At 39.0% G+C, this 15,465-nt stretch overlaps 5 protein-coding genes across 5 annotated transcripts; all 5 read left to right on the plus strand.

Moving 5' to 3' along the window:
- The first annotated feature begins 825 nt into the window (after window positions 1-825).
- LOC142995252 (odorant receptor 131-2-like) lies at window positions 826-1,767 on the plus strand. The gene has a single exon (XM_076146240.1). It carries the CDS (start codon window positions 826-828, stop codon window positions 1,765-1,767), a length of 942 nt encoding a protein of 313 aa, XP_076002355.1.
- Window positions 1,768-4,610: 2,843 nt separating this feature from the next.
- LOC142995255 (odorant receptor 131-2-like) lies at window positions 4,611-5,543 on the plus strand. The gene has a single exon (XM_076146242.1). It carries the CDS (start codon window positions 4,611-4,613, stop codon window positions 5,541-5,543), a length of 933 nt encoding a protein of 310 aa, XP_076002357.1.
- A 1,033-nt stretch (window positions 5,544-6,576) lies between these two features.
- Window positions 6,577-7,488, plus strand: LOC142995256 (odorant receptor 131-2-like). Its single transcript, XM_076146243.1, has one exon. It carries the CDS (start codon window positions 6,577-6,579, stop codon window positions 7,486-7,488), a length of 912 nt encoding a protein of 303 aa, XP_076002358.1.
- A 2,600-nt stretch (window positions 7,489-10,088) lies between these two features.
- LOC142995258 (odorant receptor 131-2-like) lies at window positions 10,089-11,024 on the plus strand. Its single transcript, XM_076146248.1, has one exon. It carries the CDS (start codon window positions 10,089-10,091, stop codon window positions 11,022-11,024), a length of 936 nt encoding a protein of 311 aa, XP_076002363.1.
- Window positions 11,025-14,074: 3,050 nt separating this feature from the next.
- Window positions 14,075-15,007, plus strand: LOC142995259 (odorant receptor 131-2-like). Its single transcript, XM_076146249.1, has one exon. It carries the CDS (start codon window positions 14,075-14,077, stop codon window positions 15,005-15,007), a length of 933 nt encoding a protein of 310 aa, XP_076002364.1.
- The last annotated feature ends 458 nt before the right edge of the window (window positions 15,008-15,465 follow it).

The following is a 15,465-nucleotide window of genomic DNA, read 5'->3' on the forward strand; positions in this document are numbered from 1 at the left end:
GTTTTGGAGTTCTGGGCTTTTTATGCCCTGAGGCTCCTGTGCTATGCCCCTTGGATTCTGCAATTTGGTTTATTGTTTTTGATTTTGTTGTGTACTGACATGTTCAAGCAGTTTGAGCTGCAATCTCTGTTTGAAAAGTTCTTTACAAATAAAATGTTTTATTTGATTTCAGAGATTTGGTTCAGAATACTGGATAAACACAACAAGCAATATACTACAGGTGGTTCGAGGTTTGACTATAGCTGTGTGCATTGTTTTTGTGTATGTGTGTGTGTTATTGACCTGAGGCCTTGGGTAGTCAATCAAAAATACAAGGACAAACCATTACATATGTACTTGACCTATAGGTGTGTTGGAGGTGTTGGGTGGAAAAAACTTTCCAAAGTATTTTCAAATCCTTCTCCAGCACTCAGTGGATCTAATACACTAGTGATGATGACATTATGGCAAGCAAACACCCACATGTTGTTGTTGTTCTCTGTGTGGTTTCGTCTCTTCTATAAAGTCTTGATGCACAGTCTTCTCTCAAAAGCCTGCACAGAGCTCAGCAGACGATATTCCTCTTTAGAGCTGTGGCAAAGAGCGACATCACCTCAGGGTAAACTGAAGTAGCTATGTTCTTTGAGCCTTTGCTATTTTCCTGTCACACATATTGTTTGTATTTGTGATATCGTAGTTATACCATGTGTATATTGCTTTGTGTTGATGAAAGAAATTAGACCAGTAATTGCAGTGTGTACTCCTACATTATATTTCACTTTTGATAACAGCTGATTTATTGGTACGACTGCCTAAACTCTTTTGTAATTGGTAACAATACTAATCATGGGTGATAACAACACCTGGGTTGGTGTTGTGCCAACACAGCGACATACTATGAGTTATCGGGTCATTATAGTGGAGGTTTTGATTACAGTTTTTCTTTGTATTAACCTTTTGCAGATCGCAACTTTTTTAAAGAAGGAGCTCTTTCGCACAACGATGCGTTACATCTTATTTGCTAATACATTACTGTCTGATAGTCTGTTTTTAATCCTCACTAATATTGTGCTCATCTTAGTGTATTTTCGTATTGTAATAGATATGTGGCTGTGTCTCATCATCTACATCGGGTGGTCTCTTTACACATTTGTCACACAAGTTACTTTGACAGCGATGACTCTGGAGCGCTATGTGGCCATTTGCATGCCCCTCCGACATGGAGAGCTGTGCACCACACGCAACTCTCTGCACTGCATCCTCATTATTCACAGCATCAGCTCTATACCTCTATCTGTTTTTCTGTCTATCTTCTTTGCATCGGCCACTCAGAATGCTTACACACAACGCATACTATGCACTGTAGAAATTTTGATCTTGCATAGTTGGCAGCAACATCTTAGGTCAGCAATAAATCAGCTTTATTTCTTGATCATATGCTCCATCATTGTGTTCTGCTATGTTAATATAATGAAAGTGGCAAAAGTTGCATCAGGAGAGAATCAAACCTCGACAAAGAAAGGCCTCCAAACAGTGGCTCTCCATGGTTTTCAGCTTATGCTCTGTCTCATCAGCCTGTGGAGTCCATTCATAGAAGCTGCTTTTCCTCAGAACAATTTCATTTTACTCATGAATGTGAAGTTCTTTAATTACATAGTTTTTATTCTCACCCCAAGATGTCTGAGTCCTCTCATTTATGGCCTCAGGGATGAGAAATTCTTTCTTGCAGTGAAAAGCATTGTCTGCTTTAGCTTGGAAAAAAAGAAATCTTCATTTTCTTTTGTTTGATAAAGTATGATAGAAATTATTTTTCATTCATTTAACTTCTTTGTTGTGATTGCTATTGTATTGCAGTCCTTCTAAATTGCAAGTTGAAAGTTAAATATATATACAGTATATATATATTCAACTTTATTTATATACTTTATTTATATAGCGCCAAATCAAAACACAAAAAGGTTATAATCAAGTCCAAGAAAGGAGAGAGAGACACACAACACAGAGAGGCACAGCAAGAACAACAATAATAACAATGTAAATATGACTAATGATATTAATACATATAGAATGCATGGGTTTCTAGCAGGTCCTCATCACTACAGGACAGGCTTCCACAAGAACATGTGAGTACAGAAAACTCTGAAGTTAGTGAAATGCATTAATAGAACATGGATATGCAAAGATAGAGTTGTTTTTGGTGAGAGTTGAAGAACATACATAGATATAAATATGAATGTGTGTGTGTGTGTGTGTGTGTGTGTGTGTGTGTGTGTGTGTGTGTGTTTGTGTGTGTGTGTGTGTGCATTTATAGAATGTACTGGGCTGGGCTGTACTTAGTGTTTTGCTCAAAAACACTGAAAGATTGTCTAGGAGGAACACAGAATCCAACCAGGAACCTTCAAATTCCTCGACAACTCCAGCATCCTGAGTGAAGCCACCCTTAATGCACACACAGACAAACACAACCACACACACACACACACACACACACACACACACACACACACACACACATATACTTCAACATAAGTTTGTTCATAAATTGTCCGTCCTGTTTTGTATGGACTTGAATTTATCGTTAAAATATTGAATATTAACACCACCTAGAATACTAGGTGCTCTCAATAGACAGAAGTAGTAGTAGAGTTACCCAAGGCCTTGTGTAGTCGATCTAAAACAGGGTCATCTCAGGTCAGCAATAAATCAGTTCTATTCCTTGATCATGTGTGCCATCATTGTGTTCTGCTATGTTAAACTAATGAAAGTAGCAAAAGTGGCATCAGGAGAGAATCAAACCTCGACACATAAAGGCCTCCAAACAGTGGCTCTCCATGCTTTTCAGCTTATGCTTTGTCTTATAAGCCTGTGGTGTCCATTCATAGAAGCTGCAGTTCTTCAGATTGATTTCTTGTTATATATTAATGTGAGGTACTTTAATTACATCGTCTTAGTTCTTGCTCCAAGATGTCTGAGTCCTCTTATTTATGGCCTCAGGGATGAGAAATTCTTTCTTGCAGTGAGATATAATGTCTGCTTTGGCCTGCAAACGAAAAACTGTTCATATTCTTTTGTTTGATAAAGTAGTCTGGAAATTGTTTTTTTTACATTACTTCATACACATACTTTGTTGTAATTCTTATTTCATTGCGCTTTTGAGGGAATATAAGTTTAGATTTAAATATGTACACCTCAGGCTCGCAACACTGAGGACAGCTGAGAATATGCAAAACAAACGAGTGAGGAAAAATAATTTCCCCTAGGTGATCAATAAAGTACATTTCTTCTTTCTTTCTTATGCCCTGAAGCTAAACTGTAGCTATTATTTGTGCTGCCCCTTCTCAACTGTAACATTTGAGTTTTGTTGATAAAAACATCTGCTTATCTTGAATCCTTGTGTTGTCTGGTATTGAGTCCAATGCCTTGCACTCCCTGACTTTCCTGTGACAAAGTCAGAAATACTTCTAGTTGGCGCCAAAGCCAAAAGAGATGGACTTTCAAATAAATTAGGATTTTTTTCTCATCAGAATAAAATTAAGATGTAATTTTGGCTCGCCCGTCTAAGCCGCCTGCTCAGCATTGCTCCTGGACGTCAGGCTGTTCACCTGTCTCGCTGCCCCTGGTTGGCTCCTGGCCATCGAGCCATCCACCCGAGTCGCCGTCCCTATGGCCTGATCCATCTTCCCTGTGCTCCCCTTGTTTGGACTATTGCCTCTTTATGGTCTATTGCCCCTGTTTGGACTGTTGCCCCGACCCGGACTATTTTCGTTTTGATCCTCTTTGTTCTCTGCTGGTAATTCATGAAAGCTATCATGTTTAAATATCTAGCGTTTGCGTTATTGCTCCTTGTCTAGCTACGACACGTCTTCACAGAAACCAGCATCGTTTTTGATAACATACTGTACGTCTTTGGTGGGCTTTCTTTTCCTCCTCTAACTATCTCCAATTTTTTCCATTTTTCTTACAGGATCTTCCTTCTTTTATTCCCCTTGGATTGTGTAGTTGTGTTTTTTTTGTGCCCTGACAAGTTAATGTAGTTTTAGTTGCAATCTCTGTTTGAAAAGTACTTAACAAATTTTTTGTTTTATTTCAGAGATTTACTTCTAATTATTGGATGTATACAATAAACAATAGACTAAAGGAGGTACACCGTTTTGACGATAGTTGACTCATACACTATTTTTGTGTATGAGTGTGTATGTTTGGCTACCTGAGACCTTAGGTGGTCAATCAAAAACACGTAGTAGTGACGATGACATTATGGTGATCAATCTTTCACTTGTTGTCGTTCTCTGTGTGGTTTCATCTCTTCTATAAAGACTTGACGCACAGTCCTCTTTCAAAGCTCAGCAGATGATCTTCCTCTTTGGAGCTGTGGCACACACCAGAGCCACACCACCCCAGGGTAAACTGAAGCAGCTTATGTTCTTTGAGCCTTTGTTATATTCCTGTCACACATATTGTTTGTATTTGTGATATCTTAGATATACTTTATGTATATTGCTTTTTGTTGATGAAAGAAATTAGACCAATTATTGCAGTGTGTACTCATACATTGTATTTCACTTAAGATAACAGCTGATTTATTTGTACGACTGCCTAAACTCTTATGCATTTGGTAACAATACAAATCCATGGGTGATAACAACTCCTGGGCTGGTGTTGTGCCAACACAGCGGCAGATTCATTTTCGGGTCATTATAGTGGAGGTATTCATTGCACTCTTTCTTTGCATTAACTTCTTGCAGATCACAACTTTTGTTAAGAAGGAGGTCTTCCGCACGACGATGCGTTACATCTTGTTTGCTAATACATTACTGTCTGATAGTCTGTTTTTAATCGCAACCAATATCGTTTTTATCTTTTCTTTCTTTCGTGTTACAATGGAAATATCGCAGTGCATCATTGTCTACGTTGTCTCGTCTCTTTACACATTTGTCACAAATATTACTTTGACTGCAATGACTCTGGAGCGTTTTGTGGCCATTTGCATGCCCCTCCGACATGGAGAGCTGTGCACCACACGCAACTCTCTGCACTGCATTCTCATTATTCACAGCATCAGCTCTATACCTCTGACTGTTTTTCTCTCCATCTTCTTTGCATCAGCCACTCATACCGTTTACACACAACATTTGATGTGTGCTGCAGAGGTTTTCATCTTACACAGTTGGCAGGGTCATCTTAGGTCAGCAATAAATCAGTTCTATTCCTTGATCATGTGTGTTATCATTGTGTTCTGCTATGTTAAAATAATGAAAGTAGCAAAAGTGGCATCAGGAGAGAATCAAACCTCGACACAGAAAGGTCTTCAAACAGTGGCTCTCCATGCTTTTCAGCTTATGCTTTGTCTCATAAGCCTGTGGTGTCCATTCATAGAAGCTGCAGTTCTTCAGATTGACTTCTTGTTATATATTAATGTGAGGTACTTTAATTACATAGTATTCGTTCTTGCTCCAAGATGTCTGAGCCCTCTTATTTATGGCCTCAGGGATGACAAATTCTTTCTTGCAGTGAAATCCAATGTCTGCTTTGGCTTGCAAACGAAAAACTGTTTTTGTGTATGAGTGTGTATGTTTGGCTACCTGAGACCTTGGGTGGTCAATCAAAAACACGTAGTAGTGACGATGACATTATGGTGATCAATCTTTCACTTGTTGTCGTTCTCTGTGTGGTTTCATTATCTGCCGTTAGACTCATTGGAACTTATATAGCTACTACACATCTACACACAAACAGTTTATGTTGTTTCTTTGCCTCCTCCAATATTCTCCATTTCTCAGATTTTTTCCATTTTACTTACGAGATCTCCCTTGTTTATGCACCTTGAACTCTGTAGGTGACTTTTTATTGTGCTGTTTCTTCTTGTTTCTTTTGTGCACTGACATGTTAAAGCAATTTGAGCTGCAGTCTGTTTGAAAAGTACTATACAAAGTTTTTAATTCGAAGATTTAGTTCTAATTATTGGATGTGAACAACAAGCAATATACTTAAAGAGGTACAGTTTTGACCATTGCTGACTCATTCACTGTGTTTGTGTATGTGTGTGTGTTGTTGATCTGAGGCCTTGGATAGTCAATCAAAAACACAAAAACAAACCCTCTTACATATGTTCTTGACCTAGAGGTGTGTTGATGCTGTTGGGTGGAAAAAACTCTCCAAGGTATTTTCAAATCTTCCTCCAGCACTCATCTAATTACACTAGTGATGAAGACATTATGGTAAGCAAACCTTGACCTATTGTTGTTGTTCTCTGTGTGGCTTTGTCCCTTCTATAAAGTCTTGATGCACAGTCCACCCTCAACAGCCTGCACAGAGCTCAGCAGATGATTTTCCTCTTTGGTGCTGTGGCACAGAGCCATGTCACCTCAGGGTAAACTGAAGCAGCTTATGTTTTTTGATCCTTTAGTATATTCCTGTCGCACATATTGTTCGTATTTGTGATATGTAAGTAATACTACATGTGTTGCTTTTTGTTGATGAAAGAAATTAGACCAATCATTAAGGTGTGTATTCATTCAATATATTTTACTTTTGATAACAGGTGATTTATTTGTACAACTGCCTAAACTCTTATGTATTTGGTAACAATACTAATTCATGGGTGACAACAACTCCTGGATTGGTGCTGTGCCAACACAGCGGCGGATGAATTATCAGATTATTGTAGTGCAGGTTTTGATTGCGTATTTTCTTTGTATTAACCTTTTGCAGATCACAACTCTTTTTAAGCAGGGGCTCTTCCTCACGATGATGCGTTACATCTTATTTGCTAATACATTACTGTCTGATAGCCCGTTTTTAATCCTGACTAATATCCTTCTTATCTTTTCTTTTTTTCGTGTTACAATGGAAATATGGCTGTGTCTCATTATCTGCATTGGCTTGTCTCTTTACACTTTTATCACACCAATTACTTTGACAGCAATGACTCTGGAGCGTTTTGTGGCCATTTGCATGCCCCTGCGACATGGAGAGCTGTGCACCATGCGCAACTCTCTGCATTGCATCCTCATTATTCACGGCATCAGCTCTATACCTCTATCGATTTTTCTCTCCATCTTCTTTGCATCAGCCACTCGTACCCTTTACACACAACCTTTGATATGCACTGTAGAGGTTTTCATCTTACACAGTTGGCAGCAACATCTTAGGTCAGCAATAAATCAGCTCTATTTCTTGACCATTTTTGTCATCATTGTGTTCTGCTATGTTAAAATAATGAAAGTGGCAAAAGTGGCATCAGGAGAGAATCGAACCTCGACACAGAAAGGCCTCCAAACAGTGGCTCTCCATGCTTTTCAGCTTATGCTTTGTCTCATCAGCCTGTGGTGTCCATTCATAGAAGCTGCAGTTCTTCAGATTGATTTCTTGTTATATATTAATGTGAGGTACTTTAATTACATAGTATTTATTCTTGCTCCGAGATGTCTGAGTCCTCTCATTTATGGCCTCAGGGATGAAAAATTCTTTCTTGCAGTAAAAACCAATGTCTGCTTTGGCTTGCAATAGAAAAAAATCTTCATTTCCCTTTGTTTGATAAAGTAGGATGGAAATTATTTTTCATACCTAGAACTTTTTGTTGTAATTCCTACTGTATTGCGCTTTCAATATGTATATATATATATGCACTACATTTTCTTGTTCATTATTTAAGATTTAGCATTCACCTGCTGCAGTCAGACATCTGGTTCAGGATTGCAACACTGAGGAGAGCTGAGAATATGCAAAACAAATGCAGAAAGAAGGAGCGGACAAAAATGGTTGATGCATAAGACAGCGTTGCACTAGTTAAGACTAAAAAGAGGTCACATGGATGATCACCATGGATAAATAGCACAATTCCTGAGCTCCATAGATTGTGTAGAACAGTTTAACAGGCCCGGCGAAAAACTAAACTAGAGATCCACTGTAGCATTTTGAAGCAGCACATTTCTACCTATAACAATGTAATATCCTCCCTGAGACGAGAACCCAATTTTCAAAGATCATTGCAGAACTCTGCAGTAACTACAGGGTACTGTTCTCAACCATTAAGATAAAGATTAAGTTTTATTCATCATGTTGCATGCAATTCACACACAAATTACATGCAATAGAAATGTATCTTGCACCCCCTCTTACATATCACACACACAAACACATGCATTTCATTTTTCAGCGCCCATGGAGCAGGTGGGGGTTGGGTGCCTTGCTCATGTGCACCTCGGCAGTGCTCTGGAGGCAAACTGGCAACTCACCAGCTACCAGTCTGCTTGCTTGGTCCACACAGGGGACTCAAACCGGTGACCCTCCGGTTCCCAGCTGTCGACCCAGCAGACTGAGCTACTGCCGCCCCCTAAATTACTAAATCCCGCTCAAGCCTCTGACATTCTGTCTTTGGGTTCTACCTCATAGTGTGAGGAATTTGCAAATTCTTAAGCAGCAAAATAACAACAATAAGAGCTGGTACTGTAAGAAACACTAGTAACGTATATGCTCTGCCCTGTAACAAGCTATCAGTAGACTCTGCTGCTGAAAACAAGGTCACAGTTCTTGTTCTTTTAGATTTGAAAGCTGCATTTGACACAATTACTTTTGGCCCTGTCTGCCTGAATGTTTGCTTTGCTTTGTTTTGGCGTTCTGAACTGTCTTTGCCCTGAGGCTTAGATGTTCCTATTATTTGCACTTCCCCATTTCAACTGTAACCTTAGAGTTTTGTTAATAAAGACAGCTGCTTATCTTGAATCCTTGTGTCGTCTGGTATTGAGTCCAACCCCTCATATTCCCTGACATTCCTGTCACAAAGTCAGAAATGCCCTTAGAGTAGTGCAATAAAGTTTAGACGTAATTATCCTCTCCTTTGATTTAAGTTTTAAATCCCACATGAACAAGGTGACTAAAATTGCATTCTTCCACCTAAGAAATATTGCCAAAGCACACCAGTTTTTAAATCAACAGAATGCGGAGAAGCTCATGCATGTTTTTGTAATTTTCTAATTTTCCTCAGGATAATAAAGTTTAACTTATCTTATCTTCATATTTTAGGCAGACCGGCCTACTGTAATGCTCTTTCTACTGGTCTTCGAAAAATGTCAACTGAGACTACAACTAATTCTAAACTCTGCTGATAGGCTTAATGTGCTCAATGTCCCTTCACAAGCCCATAGGGCCTCTTCAGCAGGTGTTTTAAACATTCCAAAAGTGCCCCAAAATAAAACTGGGTGGCATGATAACAAAGGGTACTGGAGGTGGGCTCAGTGGACATTTTTAAATGGGAACTGGAAACATACCTTTTTAATCTAGTTTATGATTAGCAACACAATTATTTTTACTTATTTGATTTTACTTTGTAGTATTTAATTTATTTTCTAATTATCTTACTTATATGATCGTCCATGTTGCCCATGTTGCCACTTGGATTTGGTGAACATGTTTTTACTGTGTGGTTTATTGTTTTGAATTTCGTTGTGAGCTGCAATCTCTGTATGAAAAGTGTGATACAAATAAATTGTTTTATTTTATTTCAGAGATTTGGTTTTAAATACTTGATGTAACGAGCAATATACAAGAGTAGGTTCACAGGTTTGACTATAGCTGACTCATAAATTGTTTTGTGTATGTGTGAGTGTTGCTGACCTGAGGCCTTGGGTAGGCAATCAAAATAACAAAAACACATAGCTGTTGGGTGGAAAAACTTTTCAAATCCTTCTCCAGCACTCAGTGGATCTAATTACCGTAGTGATGATGACATTATGGTAAGCAAACATTCACATGTTGTTGTTGTTGTCTGTGTGGTTTAGTCTCTAATATAAAGTCTTGATGCACAGTTCTCTCTCAAAAGCCTGCACAGAGCTCAGCAGATGATCTTCCTCTTTGGAGCTGTGGCACAGAGCCACATCACCTCAGGGTAAACTGAAGTAGCTTATGTTTTTTGAGCCTTCGCTATATTCCTGTAACACATATTGTTTGTATTTGTGATAACATAGTTGTGCTTTATATTTTTTTCTTTTTGTTGATGAAAGAAATTAGACCAGTTATTGCAGTGTGTGCTCACACACTATATTTCACTTTAGATAACAGGTGATTTATTCTGCCTTAACTCCTGTGTATTTTGGTAACAATACTAATTCATGGGTGATAACAACTCCTGGGTTGGTGTTGTGCCAACACAGCGGCAGATTGGTTATCGGGTCATTTTAGTGCAGGTTTTCATTGCACTCTTTCTTTGCATTAACTTTTTGCAAATCTCAACTTTTTTTAAGAGGGAGATCTTCCGCACAACAATGCGTTACATTTTATTTGCTAACACATTGCTGTCTGATAGTGTGTTTTTAATCCTAACTGATATTGCGCTTGTCTTGATGTATTATCGTATTGCAATAGATATATCGCTGTGTCTTATTATCTGTATTGGGTCGTCTCTTTACACATTTGTAACACAAGTTACTTTGACAGCAATGACTCTGGAGCGCTATGTGGCCATTTGCATGCCCCTGCGACATAGAGAGCTGTGCACAACAGACAACTCTCTGCACTGCATCCTCATTATCCACAGCATCAGCTCTATACCTGTAACTGTTTTGGTCTCTATCTTTTTTGCATCAGCAGCTCGTACTGTTTACACACACCGTTTGTGGTGTGTTGCAGAGATTTACATCTTACACAGTTGGCAGGGTCATCTTAATTCAGCAATAAATCACCTCTATTCCTTCGTCATGTTTGTCATCATTGTGTTCTGCTATGTTAAAATAATGAAAGTAGCAAAAGTGGCATCAGGAGAAAATCGAACCTCGTCACAGAAAGGCCTCCAAACAGTGGCTCTCCATGGTTTTCAGCTTTTGCTCTGTCTTATCAGCCTGTGGTGTCCATTCATAGAAGCTACATTTTCCGAAGATTTCATGTTATACATGAGTGTGAAGTACTTTAATTACGTAGTCTTCATGCTTGCTCCAAGATGTCTAAGTCCTCTCATTTATGGCCTCAGGGATGAAAAATTCTCAAAAGCTGTGAAACATGATATGTGCTTTGGCTTTCAAATGCAAAAATCTTCACCTTTTTTTGTTTGAAAAAGTAGTTTGGATATAGAAGATACCAACATCTTGGCAGAGAGCAGCAGGCATCTCCAGCAGCATAGGACTCTATGGCAAAGGAGTCCTAGAGCTACCCATTTCCAGGCTCACAGAAGAGTACAAGTGCACCTGAGTAAGGCTGGAGATTATGCTAGAGTCACAGGATCCAATTGTAGCCCAAAATTCCCCAACCTTTCTTCGACCAAAAAATGAGCCTCATCAGAAGGAATGCAGCAGGCAAAGGCGGCACTCATACACCAGGATATCGTGGGTCAAGATCAGCAGGGGAGGTTTGGTCTAGGCCTTGGGGCCAGCACACCAGCCTGTAACAGAGCTACTCTGTCTCAGAGAATCAGACTTGTGGGGAAAGAGATTCCATGACAGGAGGAGGCAATGTCTGGGGTCAACTTTAGGTTTGCATTTACAATCATGGTTATGGCTCCTACTGTATGTTAATTCTATATTTATTGTGTTACTAACTCCTCCAAGGACCACGGGGCTGATAACACTCACCATTTGGGGGTCTGTTAATCTACTAACTTGTGACCAAACCTGGGGGGAAGCATTATGTGGTTATCAAGGGTTTAATCTATTCTTCTACGAACTTGATTCTTTTTCATATCTTTTCTGTCATATGAGTACAAAATGTATCAGATTGTTTCTGTGTGACACGTGTGATTTCAGAGCGACTGGTAAATTATCTCAGATACATTCAGGAGAATTTAAGTAGTGCTATCACAGTTGTTTGTGAGTGACCCATCCGATGATGTGCTCACTCAGCACAAACAAGGACAAATCAGTGGTTTCTCAGAACCACAGCAGTGTAATCAGTAACTTCATAGATGCTCAGTATTATATCGTCCTTTGTCTGGTTTGGATACTTAATGTGGAGCAGCAAAGAGTTCTAGGAGCATTCTGTGACCAGAACTCCGGCGCTATACTCTGTGTAATCTCCACATTGCTGCGTGCTATACTTTCCAGGTATGTTCTTTTCTTGTTTTCTGCAACTTGTCTTAACTGATTAATCTTATTGTAATTGGCTACTAAAGTTACCTGATAAATAAATTGGCAATCGTGAACATTGATCAATCTCTGATTATCCTTTGTGCATTTATTCTAATAGTTTCTAGGGACTTGCTGTTTCCGCATTGACTGGAAGGAATTAGTTTTTTGTCCAGGTTGAATTGTACAGAGCAAAATGCACGACAATCTCTAATGCGGGGTGGTAGTGTGCCAATCCCTGCCTCTGAGCTAACAGGACATGCTTGCCACTCGGTCCTTGGACTTAACTCAAAACGCTCCAGGATGTGTTGGTGGATGTTATATGCTGTATACAGTATAAGTAGACTGGCTCCTGTCCTTCAGGTACTTCCTGTCTGAATGAGTATTCTAGCCTCAGTTTAAAATAAGAGTGTGTCTTCACTCCCAAATTAATGATACATTTATCCTGTAGCTTAAATGGAGAATTGAAACTGAAAAATCAAAAAAATACTAAACTACTGAACTAAAACTAAATCAGGATCAAATAATTGGAATCTGTATTATCACTATTTGATTTCATTCTCATTATTCTTTAACCAATTAACCAGCAAAGTTAAAGCCCACCTGTATTCTTGGCTAGTTATTAATGCTTATAACTCTATCACCGAAACACAGCAAAGCTCACAATTATTCTAGATATCTCCACCATAAGATTCCATTTGTTGAAAGAAAAAAAACATCAATATAACTGAAAATATAGATGAAACCCTGTGCTCCACTCGCAAAGTTTCAATAACCTACCTGCCTTGGATTTCTTTAAAGATAAAAAGAATCCATAAAAGGGTAATGCCATCATATAATTTTCCAAGCCCTAACTCCGCCAAAATATCGATTAGCAGGCTTACTGGCATTCAGAAGCTCGTAGTCATGAAACGATCACCACCGTGATGGGGGCGCTGTCACAGAATCTAAGTAGGAAGCAACATCAGGAAGCTGTATCATCGGATACAGCTGACACAAAGGAGAACTGACCAATCAGTTTGAGAGAATACTACTGTCCGACCTACACCAATTTGATTGACGGTGACCCGCCTTGGCCATGACACTTGTTGCCGTCATCGGGCCAGGGTCAGTTCTTACAGCAACAATGTGTGCAAAGACCGTGGCGCACGGAAGGCAGAGGCAATGGATGAGATGGGATGGAGTAGAGAAGAAAAAGATCTCCTGGAATGAGCAATAGAAATAGCAATGGAGACGTCCAGAGCGAGCTTCACTATCAGGGCAGCTTATCATGTTTATATTCTCATATGTAAATAATAGTTTTAACCCCATGCCAGAAGAGTAAATGTCTACTCACAGCTTGAATATACTTTACAACAGTGTTTGTGTGTATGTGCGTGTATGTGTTGACCTGAGGCCTTGGGTAGTCAATCCAAAACTCAAAAACACACCCTCTTACGTTTGTACTTGACCTATAGCTGTATTGGAGCTATTGGGTGGAAAAAACCTTGGACAAAACTGGTTCATCATATGTAATTACAGTAGAGATAATGACGATGATGATGATGGTGAGTGATGGTGAGCAAATGTTTACGTGTTGTTGTTTTTGTTCTCTGTATGGTTTTGTCTCTCTATAAAGTCTCTCTCAAAAGCCTGCACAGAGCTTAGCAGATGATATTCCTCTTTGGAGCTGTGACACAGAGCCACATCACCTCAGGGTAAAGTGGAGCAGCTTATGTTTTTTAAGCCTTTGCTATATTCCTGTGAAGCACAATGTTTTTGTCTAAGTTAGAGAACCATGACGCCCAGGGGAGAGTTTGGAAAACTGAAACAGTTTATGTTCTCTGACCGGTTGCTGTGTGTCTCTTAAACATACATTTGTATTTATAAATTATTATTATCATTATTATTATTATTATTATTATTACTATATTGTACATATACCTTTTATACTGTTTAGAACTCTCCAACCAAATCCACCAATTGGGGTAGTAAGGCCTGATTTAGATTGTGATTTTCATGTTGCAGTGCCTGAACTCTGAGGTAGCTGGTGACAATACTAATACATGGGTGATAACAACTCCTGGGTTGGTTTACCGCCAACAAAGTGGAAGATCAATGTCATTATCGTGCAGGTGGTTATAGCAGTTTTCCTTTGCATAAACCTTTTGCAGCTTCTAATCTTTTTCAGGAATGAGTTCTTCTACACAAAAATGCGTTATATCTTCTTTGCTAATACATTATTGTGTGATAGTCTGTTTTTGATCATAAGCAATATCCTGCTCAACTTAGATTATTATCAATTTACCTTACACTGTTCGTTGTGCCTCATCATCTGTATTGTGGTTTTTCCTTTATTTATTACCACACCCATTACTTTGACAGCAATGACTCTGGAGCGTTTTGTGGCCATTTGTATGCCTCTGCGACATGGAGAGCTGTGTACCGCACGCAACTCTCTGCACTGCATCCTCATTATTTACAGCATCAGCTCTATACCTCTATCTGTTTTTTTCTCCACCTTCTTTGCAACAGCACCTCGTACTGTTTACACACAACATTTTTTATGCAGTGTGGAGGTTTTCATCTTACACAGTTGGCAGGGTCATCTCATATCAGCAATAAATCAGTTCTATTTCTTGATCATTACTGTCACAGTAATATTGTCCTATGTCAAAATAGTACAAGTAGCAAAAGCTGCAACAGGAGAGAAAATGAAGTCATCATGGAAAGGGCTCCGAACTGTGTCTCTCCATGCTGTCCAGCTGGTCCTTAGTTTCACTCAAATGTGGTGTCCATTCATAGAAGCTGCTGTTCTTCAGATTGATTTTGTCTTATACATTAATGTGAGGTATGCTAATTATGTTGTTTTTATTCTTGGCCCAAGATGTCTGAGCCCTCTCATTTACGGCCTCAGGGATGAAAAATTCTTCATGGAACTGAAATATACTGTCGGCTGTGGATCACGTAAGAAAAAGTGTTCTCACAGCCCTGTATGAGTAATGGGATTTGAAACCTTTTCCTTACCAAGAGTTTGTAATGTATATGGCCTATATATTTACATTTTGATGAACTATATAGATATAAATGTTCTTGGTGTAGTTACTCATTGGTTAAGATTAAGAAGAATGTTTGAATTTCTAGAAATTGATCATACCTTGTACTATTTCTTTGGAGTAATAGGCCATTGCTTTAAGGCCACATGGTAGATTAAAGGTGTAGTTAATATGTTAAGTATTCTAATTCAACCGCAGTTTGATCTGAACTCTCTCTCTCTCTTGTTTTCATGTAAAAATATTTTACAGTGCTTCAGCAATGTCTGTGGTTTTCAACAGTCTTTGTTTAGCCACATACCCTGGTCACTTATCTGTCTTGCAACACCTCACTTAAATTTGCTCCATCCTGGCTCAGAAATCTTTTCTAGCGCATTAACAAACCCACTGTACTTGATATTGTT

This window comes from Genypterus blacodes, unplaced genomic scaffold (genome assembly GCF_046128005.1).
Source record: "Genypterus blacodes isolate CSIRO-AG114 ecotype Tasmania unplaced genomic scaffold, CSIRO-AGI_Gbla_v1 ptg000032l_1, whole genome shotgun sequence".
NCBI classification, from domain to species: Eukaryota; Metazoa; Chordata; class Actinopteri; order Ophidiiformes; family Ophidiidae; genus Genypterus; species Genypterus blacodes.

Coding starts and splice junctions, on each gene's coding strand:
- LOC142995259 (XM_076146249.1), top strand. CDS start 14,075: ATGGGTGATAACAACTCCTGGGTTGGTTTACCGCCAACAAAGTGGAAG.
- LOC142995258 (XM_076146248.1), top strand. CDS start 10,089: ATGGGTGATAACAACTCCTGGGTTGGTGTTGTGCCAACACAGCGGCAG.
- LOC142995256 (XM_076146243.1), top strand. CDS start 6,577: ATGGGTGACAACAACTCCTGGATTGGTGCTGTGCCAACACAGCGGCGG.
- LOC142995255 (XM_076146242.1), top strand. CDS start 4,611: ATGGGTGATAACAACTCCTGGGCTGGTGTTGTGCCAACACAGCGGCAG.
- LOC142995252 (XM_076146240.1), top strand. CDS start 826: ATGGGTGATAACAACACCTGGGTTGGTGTTGTGCCAACACAGCGACAT.